General features: G+C 38.0%; 1 protein-coding gene across 1 annotated transcript; it reads left to right on the top strand.

The window, feature by feature from the left end:
• The first annotated feature begins 1,458 nt into the window (after nucleotides 1-1,458).
• On the top strand, nucleotides 1,459-2,208 carry LOC136838949 (protein SCAR-like). Its single transcript, XM_067104644.1, has one exon. The coding sequence runs from the start codon at nucleotides 1,459-1,461 to the stop codon at nucleotides 2,206-2,208; it is 750 nt and encodes a 249-aa protein (XP_066960745.1).
• The last annotated feature ends 15,884 nt before the right edge of the window (nucleotides 2,209-18,092 follow it).

Here is an 18,092-nt window from a genome sequence, read left to right as displayed (position 1 = left end):
CACTGGTCCGGGTGGGGGATCCTTCCACTATTTGGCAAACGGTAACCAAGACTTATTCTGTTTATGTTACCCGACATTCTCTCCCTCTCTCTCCCTCTCCCCTACCCTCTACCCCTCCCCCTGCAGTTCAACATTCACCAGGACCTTATTAATAAAAGTGTAATTTTATTCCTGGAGGGATGAAAGGCACTCTACATTTGATGGTCTCTGTCTAGGACATTTTAGATGTATTTATATAAATATATTTATGAATAGAACATTCAGATGAAAGATTCAATATAGTGTACAGATACATGTCCTTTCTGATGTGTATATAGGACATTTAGATGTCCAGTAATATGTGTATTGGGCATTCAGATGTCCTCTGTAATATGTGTATGGGACATTTAGATGTCCTTTTGTATCAATATATTGCAGTAATGTCCTTTGTCAATTTGTAAGAAGAAATAAGTAATGTTTATCATTTACATGTCCTTTGTCATATCTTGTATCTCTCTTTCAGATGTCTCTCTCTCCGTGTTCCAACAGAAAAAATAGGACATTTAGATGTCCTTTTTAATATGAGTCATGGAAGCGCACAGATTTTTAGGGTGGATCATTTTTCTTAAACTAGCGGAATATGTGTATAAGACATTTAGATGTCCGTTTTAATGTTCGAATGGACATTTAGATATCCTTTGTATAAATGAATGATAGTTGCCCTTGATATGACTGATATGCATCCTTTGACAATACCCTAAGATATGAACATGTGTTGATATTTTCGACAATGATAGATATGTGTGACATTATTCAAGGGTACGAGGGTGGTGTCTGATATTAAAAATATTAAAAATTGCGTGTGATATTCAAAGATATGAATGACATGTTTGATATCATTATTAGATATGAAAGGTGCACGTCATATTGTTAAAAAATATGGCTGGTATATCTGTCATGTTTATAGTACTATAAAACAGGTGCCTTTGATATGTCAGCTATAAAAGATACATCTCATATCATTTACATACTCTAAAGGTGTCAATGACATCATTCGAGACATTAACGATTCATTTCACGTCAGAGAGGCATCGAAGACGTGTCCGATGCCACTCAGTCATTAGCATACGTCAGGCACTCTCCGTAATAACACCGCTGACCAGAGATCTCTTTCCAGATCTTTTTTTTTATCCGAGGCACCAAAACGCTGGAATAAAGGTGGCACCACTTGCCGCGACGAACGTTCCAGGCACAGGGACCTCCCATTGGCCGTCGGAATTCCAGGGGGCGTGGCTATCGATCGGCACGAGTGCTGAGTGGTCAGTCCCCTCGGAATGGCCTCAGTCAGAAAGTCGGCCCGGCCGTAGCAGGGAAGGTGCCAGATACGCTCGGCTTTTCCAGGACTGTTCCTGTACCCCCGTTCGGTGCGTCGTCGAGAGGGAGTGAAAGGTCGTATATTTCCCTAATTTCCCGGTCGTCATGAAGCCGGACAAGCCCCCTCCACCCGCCAGGGACAGGGACATCCTGCGGGCGAGGAACACCAGGCCCTTAAAGAAGACGAACCAAACGGCACCAACATCCATGCCCTTGTTGTCTGAGTCGGAGGTGGTGTCAGGTGAAGGCACCGAGCCTTCTTCTTCTTCTTCTTCGAGTTCCTCGTCGACTGCGCCCACAGATGACGTCGATATCAGCACCACGTCCTCCTCCTTACCGCCGGCGGAGTCGTCCTCCAGCGGCGACAAGGACAAGGGGGCGGAGATGAAACTGTACTTGGACAAACTACGCGAACTGGTGCCTTACGTGCCACGGACCGGGAAGATTTCTCGCGTCCAGCTCATCCACTCCGCCATCGACTACATCACCGACCTGCAGGAGTCTCTGGAAGCCAGGGCTCGTCGGAAACTCCGCGACAAGAACGACCAGGCTTCGAGGCCTCCGCTGGCGGCCCTGTCGCAGGCGCATGTGGAGACCAACAACAGAATGACGCCCCTGGCGGAAAACAGCACCAACAGGCAGCCGACGCCTTTGGAAGTTAACACCAGACATCCGTCGACGGTCGTCCCAATGTCCTCTGTATCCCCTCTAGAGGGGATTTCTCCCAACAACCCAAATCCACCACCTCCTCCTCCTCCGTCAGGAAGCCACAGTAACCCCAGCAGTAGTTCTTCGCCCATAATCCCAGCGGCGCCCGGCCCACCGCCATCGTCATCTCCCCAACAACCGAGTTAAACGAAATAACGAAATAAACAAAAACAAAAACGCAACTCTTTTCGCAGAAGAAGAAGAAGAAGAAGAAGAAGAAGAAGTGACAATGGCTTCTCGCCATCGATCAAGAAATCACGCTGGCGGGGGAAGAAGTCCTACTGGAGAGTGCCCTTATTGCACTTCTGGGAGTTCGTTAATTAAGAGCACATTGTGTTCGATCGATATGCGAAGTGTGTGTTCACATATGTTCTCGAAAAGCGGCCGTCTATGGTGAAGTGCGAGACGTCTGAAAAAAAAAAATAAAAAGGGGGAGGGATTCCACCTCCCAAAGGTGACATGCGCGCGACGCCGTTCATAAAGAGTGAATGTGTAAATAATGAGCTTGTAAATACTGTACATAGATCAGCAAGGAATGGACTATTTAATGATATTTTTATTTATTTATTTGGGGTTGACGCGGTCAAACCAGCACACAGCTGAAAGCCAAAGATATATATGATTTTAACCGATCAACACTTCCATTGTAGGTCAAACTTCCGAAGGATCAAAACATTGTCGAGCAATGTGCAATGTACACCGGATTAACCTTAAACTTAAAAATAACTGCAGAAATATAAACCTACTTTTCTCACACGAAATCTTTACTACAGAAATCATCTAACTATATATTTTATTTGATAAATAACGGTAGGATCTATTAACGAGCGAAATGTCCAAATAACTTTGAAGGAGTCTCATCATCTGATATCAAAGGTGGCATCATTGTCGATGTGTCTTTGTGGTTTTCGCAGCCATTCAGTTTATATAATTAATACGATTTAAGTGATACTAGGAAGATACTCGAATCACTGTTCTCTATATTTTAATTCCCCATCTGGAATTCGATGTCGGCAAATTGTGCTCACGAGTGGATGAATTCATGAATTCAGAGCAACAGCGTATGTGAAGGAGAATTCATGTTTCTGTTCATTTTGGATTATAATCGTATGGTCAGTGAATTCAAGATGCATTGCGAAAAACAGGAATTATAATAAGAAAAATTAATTTAAATAATGAAGATTGGGGTTATACTTACGAACACAGTAAACTAAATGCTAAAATGAAGGGGTTACAATGAGGATTTTGGGTCGAAAAAGTGGATTTATGGGACCTTACGACCTAGAGTAAACGTCAAAATCTAAAAAAAAAATTTCAAAATCTTAAAAATTCAGATTTACATTTTACTGTTTATAAAGAAGCTACTTTCATCAACTTCTCTCCATTAGATTGATCTTTACAGAAAATTCTGTCCCCCAAAACAGTTAAAATCAACTAAAATTTAGAGAAACGAGAAGAAATTTGTCAAACAAATTTCATCAGAAGACCAGAGTGAAATTTGGTTGAGTATTGTACAGCTATGGGCGATTAAAATCTGTCCCCAGAAGCTGTGAAAGTGTCCCCAGAAAGTTATGAAAGTTTCCCCAGAAGTTGTGAAAGTGAAATCTATCTAAATAGAAAGAAAACAGTGCTAGGAATGGAACGCCAAAGTGCATAAACTGCTCAGTCAATCTGCCATGCTCATATTATACTTCTCGACTGCATTACTATTTTCAATTACAGATTACTTTCCACAAATATTCTCGTGGAGGATTATTTGCAATGCTATTTATTTCTCTGGAACTCAAAATTTCATTCTGTTCTTGAAATTGAAGTTTATATGTTCCAAAAACTCGGAACTTATGTGACCCAGAAACTCAAAATTTACTTGTTCCAGAAACTCAGAATTTATACGTTCTAGCAACTCAAAATTTATTTGTTCTAGCAACTCAAAATTTATTTGCTCCAGGAACTCAAAATTGATTAGCTTTTTTCCTCCTTAAAGTCGAAGGTAAATATTTACCAAATGCTGTAGATTATTCTATTTAGAAGTTTTAAAATATCTCAATCTTGTACAGCAATTTTTAACGCTCAATTTTTAAAAGTAAATAAAATATACCTACTTCATTAAAAACAAAATATTAATGAATAATCCTCGAATGCTTTCATTAACTACTAAACCTACTGTCTCCTGCCCTGCCATCATTTGCAAAACATCCCAAAGAATTTGAAAGTTTCTATAAAATATCACTGCTGAAAAAATAGAAGGAAATACTTCATCTTATTTTTGTATTTATACAATCTAACTGAATTTCGACTCCACATGTTATTTGTATATAAGATCTTTAATAAATCATTAATACAAAGATTATACTTGTATGAGTGTTCACATTTCCACTTCGTGAGAGTATTAGTGTACTGTCACCTCTCAAAAAATTCTTTGGAAGCTTGAATTTCAAACCGGTGGCACCTGACTGTAGGCTTGTTCTGTACCGAGGAGACGGGTTATCTTGTCAATAATGATAATAATACTGAACGTTGAAAAAGTTCACTCTATTTCTTCATCATTTTTAACAGTTAATTCATATGTGAGAAAGATACGAATGAATAGTCTTTTTGGTCAGAATTTGTAAAAAGTTTAAGTAATACATTTTGATGTAAATGAAAGCTAATGAGATAAACAGAATTGTTGCAAGAAACAAGGAAAATTATTCTTGTTAAATTCATAACCAACATAGTATTTATCACTCAAGACTCTTAATTATTTTATGTTATTGAAAGAAGTGCTTCACCACCTTTACCTTCCCTAAGGAGTTACTTGTATTTTATTTACCACATAGAAACATATTTCATGTATCAGCATTCATTATTCAAGAATTTTCATAAGATTGGTAGGTTGTGATTTAGTGATAGTCTTACTTAACAAGGTAATGATTGCTACAAGTACTGTACTTATACCTCGTTTTCTTTACTATTGTTCTATATTCTTGTATTTTTAGCCTACTGGTTCATTCTATTGTACATGTTTTTTGTAATTTTTTTATTTTTCCTCTCAGTATATTACCAAGTGAAATATAGCTGAAATTAGGTACACAAATGAGCTAATAGTGTTTGTTTGATTTTGCACTTCACCATCTTCTGTTGTTATTGTATCTTAGATCTATGTCAATTTTTTTACGTATACAGTATCTCATTGTTTTAAATTGTCGTTCTTGTTCTCCATTACTCTTCTGGCAGTAAAATGAATGGTTTACAATGAGTGTCATAAACTGTTGGTCCTTAGCATATGTTAGCTTTTGCATCGGTTTTCATGTGTGTAATTATGTTGAAACTTCTATATTATATTCTGTAATTGTAGCTAAGGCATCTTATGTAACATATTGCTTGTTATTTTGCTGGCCTTCTGTAAGGCTTTCTTAATTTTCTTATAATTGTGAAATTCTGGTAATACTTGAATGTGATAATGTAACGCAATGAATACATGTAGTTATGATGTTTCAATGCATAATCATTGAAAATTAATTTCTTAACTTTTTTCCTGTCCATTTTATGTGATGTCATTAAATGGAAGATTTAGTTAGTCTGTACAGGTAATTAAGATTTTCAGTAAGATATCAAATTGCTGAAAGTTTGTTTGGTAAGTTTGCTGGACTTTAGTAATACAAATTTCATAACTTTGTCTGTCTTTGTTTTTCTTTCTCATTTTTACCACTTAAAAATGTTTCCAGGAAGCAGCCCTCCTTTTATGCTTTCTGGGGTTCCTCAAGCAGCTGGTCCGTTCTGCTATGACATGCCCAGAATCAGTGAAATGTTTTTCCTTCACCAGTTGTTGAGGGTGGTCCCTTTCAACCACCATCCAAATATCCTTGTCTGAATACATTCTCCCATCAGGTCCTTGGGACAACCTGGTCATTTATAGCCATCTGTCTCACCAGAATCTCACCAGAACCTGACACCAGAGTTGGTTTTCAGCTCAGTGTCATCTGAGCAAGTTCAGCATGTGACTTATTTCAGTTACTGAGATTCCCAGTTTGCCACCCAGTTTAGTGTATGTTTCCTGGTTCCTTTCCCCAATGCAGCGCAGTCCGGCTGCCATCCAAGCCAGCAATCGCCTGCCTGAATTGGACTGCATGTTTGTTATTTGCCACTAATGTTGGGGGGCAATTCAGTTTGTAAGAGGCAGTCTGTTGTTGGCAGGATTCTAGGAGAGACCAGTTTTTATCAGGTTAATGCTGTTAAACAAAACTTTTATTTCAACCCTAGCTTGAACAATTTCTGAGGCTCTTAGCTCTCTGCTGGTATCATCTTCTGCAAAGTTTTAGGATCAGTCAGTGCTGAATGGGGATGTCATTATGACAACCCTTACACCATTTGAAACCCAGAATGCCAGTATTTCTTGTCTTTGGTCATATCTCTGTCTTCAGCAATACAGAGAAGTTGGCAGCTGTTTACCAGTATGAAAATTCACACCTTGGAATGGTTGACTAGCAACATACAGTTGGGCAAAGTAACTTTAGTGGGTAATATAGATGACTGGATTTCATACCGACAATAACCTCCCTTCAAACACAGGATTTATCCTTCTTCATTTGTCTACACTGAATGCAGTCTTACTGTTGTTTGAGAAGTCATTCATCTACTTCAAGATCCTTACCAAGGAGTGGTTTTACTTTACCAAGGGAAGAAACAACCCTTTTTCAGATTTTATTACTGTTCCTTAGAATACATTGACTACTGAATGTTGTCGTTCCTCAGAGGGTTTCTACACCTATTTCAGAAGTGGACTTTTCTGGTTGGAAGAATTTTCTGACTCGGTTTAAAGTTCTTCCTGTTTGCAGTCCAGCATGTTGGGAACCTTTGCTGAAAAAGATGAGAAATTTTTCACCCAATGTTATAGGACTTGTGACATTGGAGGTACTTGAGTACTGTATTGTGTTTGCAGGGTGTTTCTTTTACCTGTAACTTCAGGAGTAAATCAACCTGATTTGGGATTACAACTATTCTTGAGAAGATCTTGACCAAAGACCACCAGACAGATCCTGGGATGTTTAACTGCTTTGATGAAGATGTGTCCATTTTCCTTCAGTCGCTAACGATTCTAAATCAGGAATTCCCAGTTAATGGCAGGGGTTCCGCTCCTGGGCGAAAGTGCATTAATGACAGAAAATCGCCAATAATTATGATAAATGGCGTTTGACATCATAAGTTCTAATAAAACCACTTACTGGTGCTGTTAACTGCTTGCAGACACTGATAAACTGCTTGGGCTGATGCCGATAAACTGCTTACCGATGCCAAAAATCGCTTTTACCATGCCACTGAAAATCTAGTTAACACCACCATTAGCCAAGCGCTGTAAAACAAACGCTGTTAACCGCCACCCGATAAGTGAGGACTGCCTGTAGACCTCTTTTGCACCTCAAACTGGTATCACTTTACTGCTTCTTGAGCCTGCAGTCAGATCCCCAGCCATAGCTGACATGGACCAGATTTGTGACACCAGCACCCACTGTTGGACAAAATCCAGCCACTCCAACTGGTGGACATAGAAACGTTCTCAACCATTATAACTATATAACTTTTTTCAGTCTCTTCAGATTAGTGTCACAATTTACTGTGAGATTGGCCATTTTGATGTTCGTCCCTTCACTGGATAGTACTTTTCTATACCAGTAGTACTATTAGCTTCATGATGTGAAGCAAGATATTCATTCTCGTGCTTCAGTGGACATGGTTTTGTCTGCATGATCAATATTTGTTTTAGTTCAGATGGTTTTGCTTTTTACAGTAGCTTGGTAAGATTCCTCCTCCTGAACTGCAGTATAGTTCCTGGTCTGATGGGTATCATGTCATTCTATAGGAAGGCAGCCAAATATTTGACCATTAACATGCAGTGTTGGAGCACTAGGTAGGAACCAAATGGCCTTTTTGATGATTTCCTGCAATTGTGATTAGCCCAGTCTTGGGGAATGGAGCCTGCCTTAAAGGAGAGTTGCTATTCTTCCCAAGAAACAGCCCTTTCCTAGGCTTTGCTTAGTGGATTGGTAGGACAGGAGGTTGCACTGTCAAAGTCTTCAAGAACTGAAGCGAACATAGTAATGGCTTCCTTCCAGACATGTCTCACATCAAGGATGGCCATATCAGGCCACTACAAGAATGCAGTAAGATCCAAAGTCTCTTACAACTATCCTCCTGGGTTTTGGCCATTGGCTGGGTCAGTCCTTTTCTTCTTTAAGGGGGGTCAGTGTTCTTCCCATCATTGCTGTGGTACACTATTCTGCCAAGAGGCATGGCCAGAAGTTTTGTTTTTCAATAGATGTCACATACCATCTTTGGATTTTGGTGACTTGGTTGATCCTCAGGAAACTTGGTTTCTCACTGGAAGGTGATGTAGCTGGTTTAAGACTTTCAGCTATACTGTTGGCAGACCTCCTCACATATCTCATCCCCAATTCATCAGATCTGGATTCCCTAAAGATAAAAGATTCAGCCTGAGAAGACCTTTGCCAGTAGTCAGGGTAGCCTTTATAGGGACAGCTGGGTTGAATGAAATTGCAGGTATAGTATACCCTTTCTAGAGATTGTTCTCAGCTAGGTATTCTCCTTTTCACCCTCCTCAAAACCCCAGAGTAGGACTGCAAGCATTAGCAGTTGGTACTATCATTCAGTTTGTCCTTACTCCTCATTACTTTTGGAGATCCACACAGAAACATTATTCTTTGTGACTTCCTGGAAGGGAACACACTAAGAGAACCAGACACATGCATCACCCAATTTCATCCTTATGGACTCTGAACACAACCACTTGAATAATGTGCCGCATCTTCATAAAATAGGACCTCACATGAACAATCTATTTCATCTTCAGGGAAACAGGACCTGATTCCTTCACTGGGTCATGCTTCCTATTTTTTCATATATTTGCTTGTGAGGTTGGAACTGTTAGGATGTACACCCTTCTTGCTACTAAAGCTTTGCTGTGTATACAGACCTCGCATTTTACAAGTTGCACAGGGTTTCAGCCAGTGCATTTACGACTTTCTTTCAGAGCATTGGTTCTTTACTGATGTTAAGCCCATGAACTGTATGTCAGATCCTTCACTCCAATCAGCTGTTCTGCAGGTTTTTTCTTCAATAGCTAAAGCCTTCATCTTTAATTGAATTTAGGCAATTACATAAATGACTGGTTTGCACAACAGACAAATGCAGTTCCATAGTACCAGTTTTCTTTTTTGTGCACAAACCTGTCATTTATAAATGGTGGCCCACCCTCAACCTCATTCTTCTTGCAGCCACAGATAGTATGTTCTCACCTGCATGGAACAAGGGTAGGTATGTGTTGCTGCCAACTATCCAGCAATTGATCCAATTGTTATTTGAAATGAGTTGTCCAGGTTTCCCAAAGACGTATGAACGAGGCAGTGATGTCAGTGGTGGGTTTGTACACAAAAATTAATTACGTCTTGAAAAGAATTTCATATTTCACACTTCAGACGAGTCACCCATTGGATAAGGTGTGCAACCTTAAGTCTTCCTGAGACATTACTTGAGGTTCTTTTCAGTGTCCTTCAGCCTCCAGCTGTAAACCCCTTTTCATTCCTTTTACCATACCTCCATTCTTATTCCCTTCTTCCATCTTACTTCCGCCCTCTCCAAATAAATTTTTCAACATTATTTTCAGCAGTGAATGATCTCATAGGTCCCAGCACTTAGCCTTAACCTAAATTTTATATTCCAGTTGATTTCATTGTCATGTGAAAGACTATTTAGTCTGAGTCCTTGAGAGGACCTCCTCTTGAAATAAAAAGCATAGTCACGGAGCTTTTAGGTGGCAGAAGAGGATTCTAAATCTGTCCTTGCAGAAACTACAGGCTCTTTTTATACACTTTTATTTAGCTTGCTTTTTGTCTGTTTGTTTGTTAGTCTTGGTCAAATCTTGCAACTCAGTTTTCAACCTGATTCCATCGTCTCGCAGACTTGAAATTTTGCAGGGTTACTCAATCCCGGTGACAATATAACCCATGATCAGTAGATCAGCAGTGACCTCTCCCAGTATCTCAGGATTTGTATGAAACCCTTCAGATTTTTCACAACTTCTTTTGACTCTCTAAATAACTCTATGGATTTTTCCAACCTCCTTTGGCTCAACAGGATATCCATTTCATTAGTTAAAGTGGGTTCTAAACATGGAAGGAAATGCTAGAAGAGATAAAAAGATACGTTTCTTTTCTTGTAGCATTTCCTTCCATGTTTGGCGCTACACTTTTAATTTTGTAGACATGATTAATTGTAAGAAAATCTTGGTGCATCTCAAAAAAATTATTTTTCACTTTTAGTGCATTTTAATAAAAGCGTGTTTTTTGAAAAATGTTTTTTTATGTTTTTATATACTATATACTGAACTCTTTAGATTCGATCCACTCATCTTGAAAATAGCTGTCAAGTTGGCTGAAACATTAACATCAAAGACAACATCCCAAGTAGAAATCTACTGCTTGAGGACAAGTTCGAAATTCATCTGTTGATGCCCTCAGTGCCAGAAATTCATGGGAACAATTCCCAGCACTTCATCTCCTTCCTTTATGTGCTGAATAAAATTCTAAACCTTCAGCTTATTTACCAGTTCTCTCAGTGATAATATGTACATTAGTCAGCTTTGTCTAGCATTAGTACTTGGGAAATAGAATGTACATAATACTGAGAGGACTCCAGTACAAAATAAATTTGACTGAATATATGTATTTTTATTTTTATTATTATTATGGGATGATGATGATGATGATAATTATTATTATTATTATTATTATTATTATTACTATTATTATTATTATTATTATTATTATTATTATTATTATTATTATTATTATTACTTATCTATTTATGCTGCTGAAAGTGGTGTTTCCTCATAAAGGGAATTAGAGAACCCAGGGGAAGTATGGTCTCATTAGGTCTTGCCTTGGCATGTGTGCCAAAGGTTTTACTGCGATGATGAGAGGCAGAGTGATAAGCATTCAGTCCTGTAAAGTTTACCAAGTTGCACCTCACCATGGTCAGTAGGAATCAAACCTCTGCCTTGAAGAGAAATGCTTAGTAAAGGCTAAAGGACCTACCCACAATGCACATATTTGTGGGTGAATTAAAATTCAAAACCTTCAGGTGGCTTTTTTTTTTTTTTTTTTTTTTTTTTGCCACCAAAGGAGTTGTTTCACTAAATGGGGGAATAGATTTCCAATGGAAATCACTATCCTCATAGAACTAAACTAGTTGTGCAAGCCAAAACCTCAGTGTTATGGTCATTAGGTTGCAAGATGAACAGCAACTGCTATTCAGTCTGGGCAGGGTGACCAAGTTTAGCTTACATAGAAGATGGTCACTGAACCATTTATTCATTGTGCTTTACTTCAGGTGTAGGTTTTCTAATTTTTGTATATTCAGGAAAAATTTTTTTTTATTTTATGAACTGAAAACCAAAACTCATTTCTTTTGATTTAAAGTTTGCAAATACTCATGCTTACAGATGAATAACTAGTAATTATTAAAAATTCTCATCTATTTTATTTTAGATTTTGAGTAGTTTTTACATTCTACTTTTGGTGTAAATTGAATTTTTTATGCTCTCTATGAAAATGATTGATGCCTGTGTGATGATGTGCATTTGTTATTACAAGAAGTTCAATATAAAATGTATAGTTTTGTCTGAGTTTATTCTAGTTGAGATGTAGAAAAAGTAACAAAATAGTAGGAACCCATTTAGAAGGACAGTGTTGATGCATGTACATTAAAGGGATACAAACTGGGTGCTTTCTTAAAGAGGTGTGTGTTGGTTTGTATGACAAAAGTTCAATAATGCACATAAAAGGACAACAGGTTAATTTGGTCATTTATAGCATATTCTGATACTAGGGGGAAAGTTTTCAGACCTGTAATAATATTGTTTCCCTCTAAAAATTGTTGATTGTGATTTATATTCATTAGTTACAACATAATTTTTTGAAGTAAAAGTTTTTATGACTTGACTGTTAGGTTATAGAACAACATTTAAACATCCTTTTAAGTGTGAGATCAAAATCATGTTTTTTTTCTCTTGAATAATTAAAAAAAATGCAAACATGCATTACATGCACAAACTATTTACGTGAAGGAGGAAGACTTGATGATAGCATAGATATCCTTGCAACGTTAATCTTAAGTTGTGCTTTATGCATCTGAAATGCTAGCTCCAAGTTCCAGGCATAAAGCGTTCATGCTGACAGAACCTGTTATCCTGCAAATCTAGTCTGGATCATATACATACAGGCAGTCCCCAGTTAACAGAAGGTTCTGTTCCTGGCTGAGCTCCAATAACCGGAAAATCGTGATAATTATGGTAATAACTGGTGTTTATGATGTCGAAAGCACCAATAAACCGCTTATCAGTGCTGGTAAACTGTTTACCGATGCCAAAACCATTTACCGTCACCGAAAATCTGGTTAACGACGCCGTTAGCCTGCGTTGCCAGACGCAGAAACGCCGTTAACTGAAGCTGCCAATAAGCGAGGACTGTCTTAATGCTAAATTGGATGTACAGTAGTCTTTTCCTGCAAAATTTGATGTATATATCTCAAAGTCCATTACATCTATTGCATTGGTCTTTTGTATTATTGTTTTTATTTTTATAAAACTGGTTAATACATTAACTCTACAGCTTTGATTGATATTTGATAATACTGTTTTATGCTTTAGATTTTGCCCCAAAATTTTCATTGGTTAAAAAATGTAACTCCACATGGTGCTTGAAGATTACTCAGTATTGAAATACAGTACTTATGTGTTCTTGTTATTTTGGATATTTACCCAAAAACATAGGATGCTCAAACTACTTAATATATAGTATTATGTTAATTTTATAGAAAAATATATGTAGAAATAAAGTTTTGGAGAACATGGATTAATATGTGTTGTATTATCCTAAACTATTTTTGTATGAGTGATATATGCTGCTTCAGAAGAAGAATTAATTTTTCTTGGTATGCAGTAGGACATACTATTTTTGTTATATTTACATGCAAATCTCTTACCAAGGGGTAATGTCACTTTATAATGTTGACTAGTATTGATAAGTAAAGTAACAAAAATTTCTAATAGTTTTTCAAAGACTTCTGTGTCCTTAGGATGACAGTAAGATTTTTATCTTCAAAATTTAATTCTGATTTTCTTCTGTTTGCTCCAGAACAATATTTTTGAATCCTGTGCAGCATTTTGTTTATATTCATTTCTTTCCAGGAAGTACCTAGTAATCTTCAGCCTAGAATTCTCATCATAAAAGGAACACATTGATGTACAATATGTTTCAGTAAGGTGTTTTAGTATCTTGTGCATTTGTTTAAATCACACTACTTCAGGAACATCTTTGGTGATGTATTTTTTTTTATTATTTACAGTGAATATAATTTGAAAGCTGCTTTTTTTCCTCTTATTACAAGCTGTTTGTAAATTTTTTCATTTAAGAGCTGTACAATAGTACCCAAAATCTTCTGAACTATTAGTGAATTTAGTAAGTGGCCCAATATTTAGAAAATTACTGAAGTATGAACGAGTAAATAAAATTTTGCATATTTAAAAGTTATGACCCTTTTTCTGTTTTGTGACAAGAAGATTTTCCAGTGCATACAATATATGATTCTGATATTGATCTTTGAGAATGAATTTGGAGGAAGTCATGTTTTATTTTCAAGTTTCTGTCATGTTTAGTTGTCTAGGTATTAGCAAGACTGTGGAAAAGTAGTGTGTGAATTTTTACAAAATATTTTAAGGGTTGGCCTCAGGACTGTAGACAAGTTATTAAATTTGGGAAAAGTCAGGATAAGGGTTTTTGTGGTTAGTTGGTGAAGAGTGTGTTGATTGTTTAGAACTGATGGAGGATTGTTCCTTCTGAACACTCTTAATGCTTGTTTAAATGGTTTTTTGGAATGAGGTGATTGTTATATACAGTACTGTATATATCCAGATGCAATCCTTACATTGTAAAATAGTACAGTGGAAGCTAATGGGCATTAGTTCTTGTAGGATCATTGAAGCTAGACATTTAGTGTTATTATTTTTGGTTGCTTGATACATATCAAGTGAGAGTTAAAATGTAAGAAGATACAGTATATGAGAGGATTAAACAAATGTGAAGAGTTGGTGTTAGGGGTACATATGACTTCATACAAGGAGAAGTATTGAATATGTAGGAAAGAACAAGTAAGTTTTTGGGCAAAGTGAGTACAGAAATCATGAACATCATGTAACAGGAGAGCTTAAGAGAGAGATGAATTGGAAGAGGTCATTGGGGAATGTGTGACAAGAAAGAGCAATAGAGGATAGGGATGAAGTTTTAGGAGAGTGAGACAAATTATTAATACATGAGCTGAAATAGAAAACGTCTTCCTATCATTTGCCTCTAAATCAGGCATTGGGTTGAATCCTGTCATGGGCAAGCGCTGTTCAATTAAAAATCCCCTTGGGTGTATTTTTCAGGCTATCATGAACAGGATGTAGAGTGATATTTAGGCACAATGTTCATGAACATAAAACATGTCATGCATGTGTATGTGACAAAATTCATGTGCTTTGTTTTGGACAAAATTCTTAATTCTGTTCTGTTCTATATACCCCATAGGGGTTAGTGCCATCAGTGCACCTCATGGGATACACTGTAGGAATTACTAAAAGGTTGGCCCTTAGCTGCAACCTTTCTGTCTGTTTTACTGTACCTCCATTCATATTATCTTTCCATTTTGTTATCCACCCTCTCCTAACAATTGTTTCATAGTGTAAATCAAGGTTTTCCTCCTGTTACACCTTTCAAACCTTCTAATCTCAATTTCCTTTCCAGCACTGGAATGAATTCATAGGTCCCAGTGCTTGGCCTTCGGCCTAAACTCTATATTCCAGATCAATTTTGCTTGAATAACGAGCACTGTCAATGCTATCAAGGCATGTCTAGATCTGCAGGAGATGGTAAGTTCCAGGCTCTGTAACAGCATTAAGCTTTCTAATAATCGATACAGAGCCTGTCTCCCCTCCCTCTTTTGGGACTAGGACAACAGGTGAGGACCATTTGCTTCTGGCCCGTTCAATTGCTGAACTCTAGGTGGATCTTAACTTGCTCCTCAATTTTCTTGGCTTTCTCCGGTGTACTTTGTAATAGCCCTGCGATATCGGACGTACGCCATTTGGCACTTATTTTATGGTATGCTCGGTCGCATCCGTGCAACCGAGTTTGTCTCATGTAACCTTGGGATATTCTCTCAGTAATTGGTGTATCTTGATCCGCTTGGATTCGCCGAGCCCCGGAGTAATAAACTCGAGGCGCACAGGACTCCGAAAGTTAATGGTGGCGGCGGCACTGAAGTCATGGTGCCAACCACTGCACTGGAGCGGTGGCACATTCAGTGATGGTTTGTCTTCGCTGGCGACATAGGGCTTGGAGGAGATTTAGGTAAAGCCATTTGGCCTTTCTCTTCCCCACAATTCACCTGGTAATTAAGGTCTCTGCATTTGCCTAGGATCCTGTGAGGTCCCATAAAAATAAGTCTCCAGCGGGTGTGTCGCTCCTCTCTGGAGAACAAGGGCAGAGTCTCCTACATTGAACAACCCAGCATGTGCGTCTTGGTTGAATTTTAGTTTGATGTGGTCTTGCATCGCTGCCTCATTTGCTTGGGCCACCACCCAGGGAGTACAGAGCTTCTTTTGTGTGGTTGGTAAGTCAGTCGCCCTTGCGGCCTTAGTAGGATCGACTCCAGGCCTCGCACAGGTTGTCGAGGGTGCCTAGTGTGGATGGGCGTAAAGCAGCTCGAATGGGCTGTAACCCAAGGTCTCCACAGGTGCTTGCTACATCGGGTGCATGGAAGAAATACAGTTGGGGATGCCACTGTGCTCACGGCTTAACAGATCCACAGCTAACTAAATCCTATCTTCAGCAGGAGATGGATTAATCACGACAAAAGGATTACTTGAGGCCCAACAACAGCCACATTATACAATGGGGCAGCTCTGAGAGCAAAGCTTCCGACTCGTCCGAGTCGCTCGTGTTCCGGGAGTCTCTCTCTTGTTTTGTCCTTGTGGGAGCCTTTTATAATATTCAGGATTATGCTTGGGCATCCAGGTAGATGGTGTTCGTGATTGACCTGCCCACGGTCTTGCATGGGGTCTCTCAGGCAGCATGAGGCCAGCGTGGCTCGGCTCTTTAAACATGCACCGAGTACATGTCGGGTTGCCCCTGCCATTCTGCTGGCGCTGGTTGCCCTTGGGCTGGGTTGAACTTTCTCCTGGGCCAGCATCTGCAAACCAGGTCTTGCAGTCAAAAAGACAAGGAAGATTAACAGGATTAACCTCAAAGGGAGTGGTAAGAGTGGTTTTAGAAGGGAATTTTGCCTGTAGTTTTACGTTACTGGAATGAATGCAAAGATTGAATATTTTACTGTAAATATTGTTTCTATGGAGGATAAGATTTAGGCGTGAAAAGAGGCTTCCTCAGTACAATATATATATACGATACAGTTATACCCTGAACATACGCTTAGGTTAGGTTCCAGAACCCCTCACATAAGGCAAATTTTCATTTAAGTTTGGCCCTGTCTGTAAAAATGCTAATAAATGCTTATTTCTAAAGTTTAAACACTAAATATGACCCTAATCATGCTCCAAATTATTAAGTTAACTTTTAAATGAAATTAAAGTTACTGTAATTTCATTTAAAAGTTAGCTTAATACATTATCTTAAAAAGAAATAATGGTTGACATAAAAATAGAGTTGGAAGAGAATTCCCCTTCCAACTGATCTATTTTTAGAAGTATTCTCAACCTCTTTTTAATAACTTCTTTATTCTACGACTCTTTCTCTTTGTTCTGAAATGCTTTGTTATGAACAAACAGTGTTTTTTATTTTGACTAATACAACTTTTTAGTTATTATGTCTCTATGTTTTAGAACGTATTTGCCACACAAGTGCATTTACAGTTCGGAGATGGTACGGGTAAAATTAGATCAATTTAAACAATCTACTCTACAGGTAAAGACGTATAGAGAAATGATAAGTTGTAAGAGTGTGTGAGTGCTAATTACAAACTAGAGAGAGAGATAAGGGTTGTCCTTACTTTAGAGAGTGAAATGATTTATCAGTTATTGCAAAGACAGAGAGAATAACACACGAGAGAAAGAGTTGTCCTTACTGGAAATATCAAGTTAAATTATTTATGAATTATTATGGAGACAGAGAAGAACATGAGAGAGAGAGAGAGAGGGAAGTTGTTCTAATGTTAGATATCAAAGATGGAAATTCATGATTTATGAAGGGAAAAGAAAGAAGAAAGAGAGAGAGAGAAAGAGTACCAGAAACCCTTTTACACTCTGTGGGCAATGATTGACACATTTGACAGCTTTGCCCTTGCCCTTGTCTTCAAAAGATTGGGAAATGTTTGTTTGTTTCAAATATCACATAATTTACTATAGAAATGTATAAATTTTGTAATGATAGTTATATTATTATTGTTGTTACTATTATTATTATTTAATCTTATTAATATTTGAAAATTAGTAAATATTTGAAAATTAGTATTTATTATTTGGTATGTAAGGACGGGATTGAGTGACATACTGGCTGGGTGTTGACTGGTTTATTGGTAGTTCCTTACTGAATGAATGTACAGAATCTTCGAAGATGTTATTGGCCTGTGCGAGCAGGAAAGTAGCGTCTACACACAGACAGAGCAAAAGAGAGGTAATGTTTCGGACATCTGTGTTTGTTGGCGGACAAACAGATGGCGATTGAGAGAGACATAATAAACGTACAGTGATAAAACATATATCAATGGAAAGGCCAGAAATTCTACATATGGCCAATTGCATGAGATTGAGACAGATTAATGAATACAATGCAGTAGCATAATGTGTGAAATGGCGAGACATTTGGCGTCTTCACAAACAGAAATATACATACAGTTTGATACAGAAGATTTGGTGGAACATTATGAGTATATGATTAGAATGCTTGCATGGCAATGCAAGTAGTGGTGATTGTACATACATC

The sequence above is a fragment of the Macrobrachium rosenbergii genome, chromosome 5 (assembly GCF_040412425.1).
Source record: "Macrobrachium rosenbergii isolate ZJJX-2024 chromosome 5, ASM4041242v1, whole genome shotgun sequence".
Lineage (NCBI taxonomy): Eukaryota > Metazoa > Arthropoda > Malacostraca > Decapoda > Palaemonidae > Macrobrachium > Macrobrachium rosenbergii.
The sequence above is the reverse complement of the archived record's forward strand: the minus strand, read 5'-3'. Positions and strand labels throughout refer to the sequence as shown.

What these genes read in the sequence shown, in the direction of transcription:
- LOC136838949 (XM_067104644.1), top strand. Translation starts at nt 1,459, where the DNA reads ATGAAGCCGGACAAGCCCCCTCCACCCGCCAGGGACAGGGACATCCTG.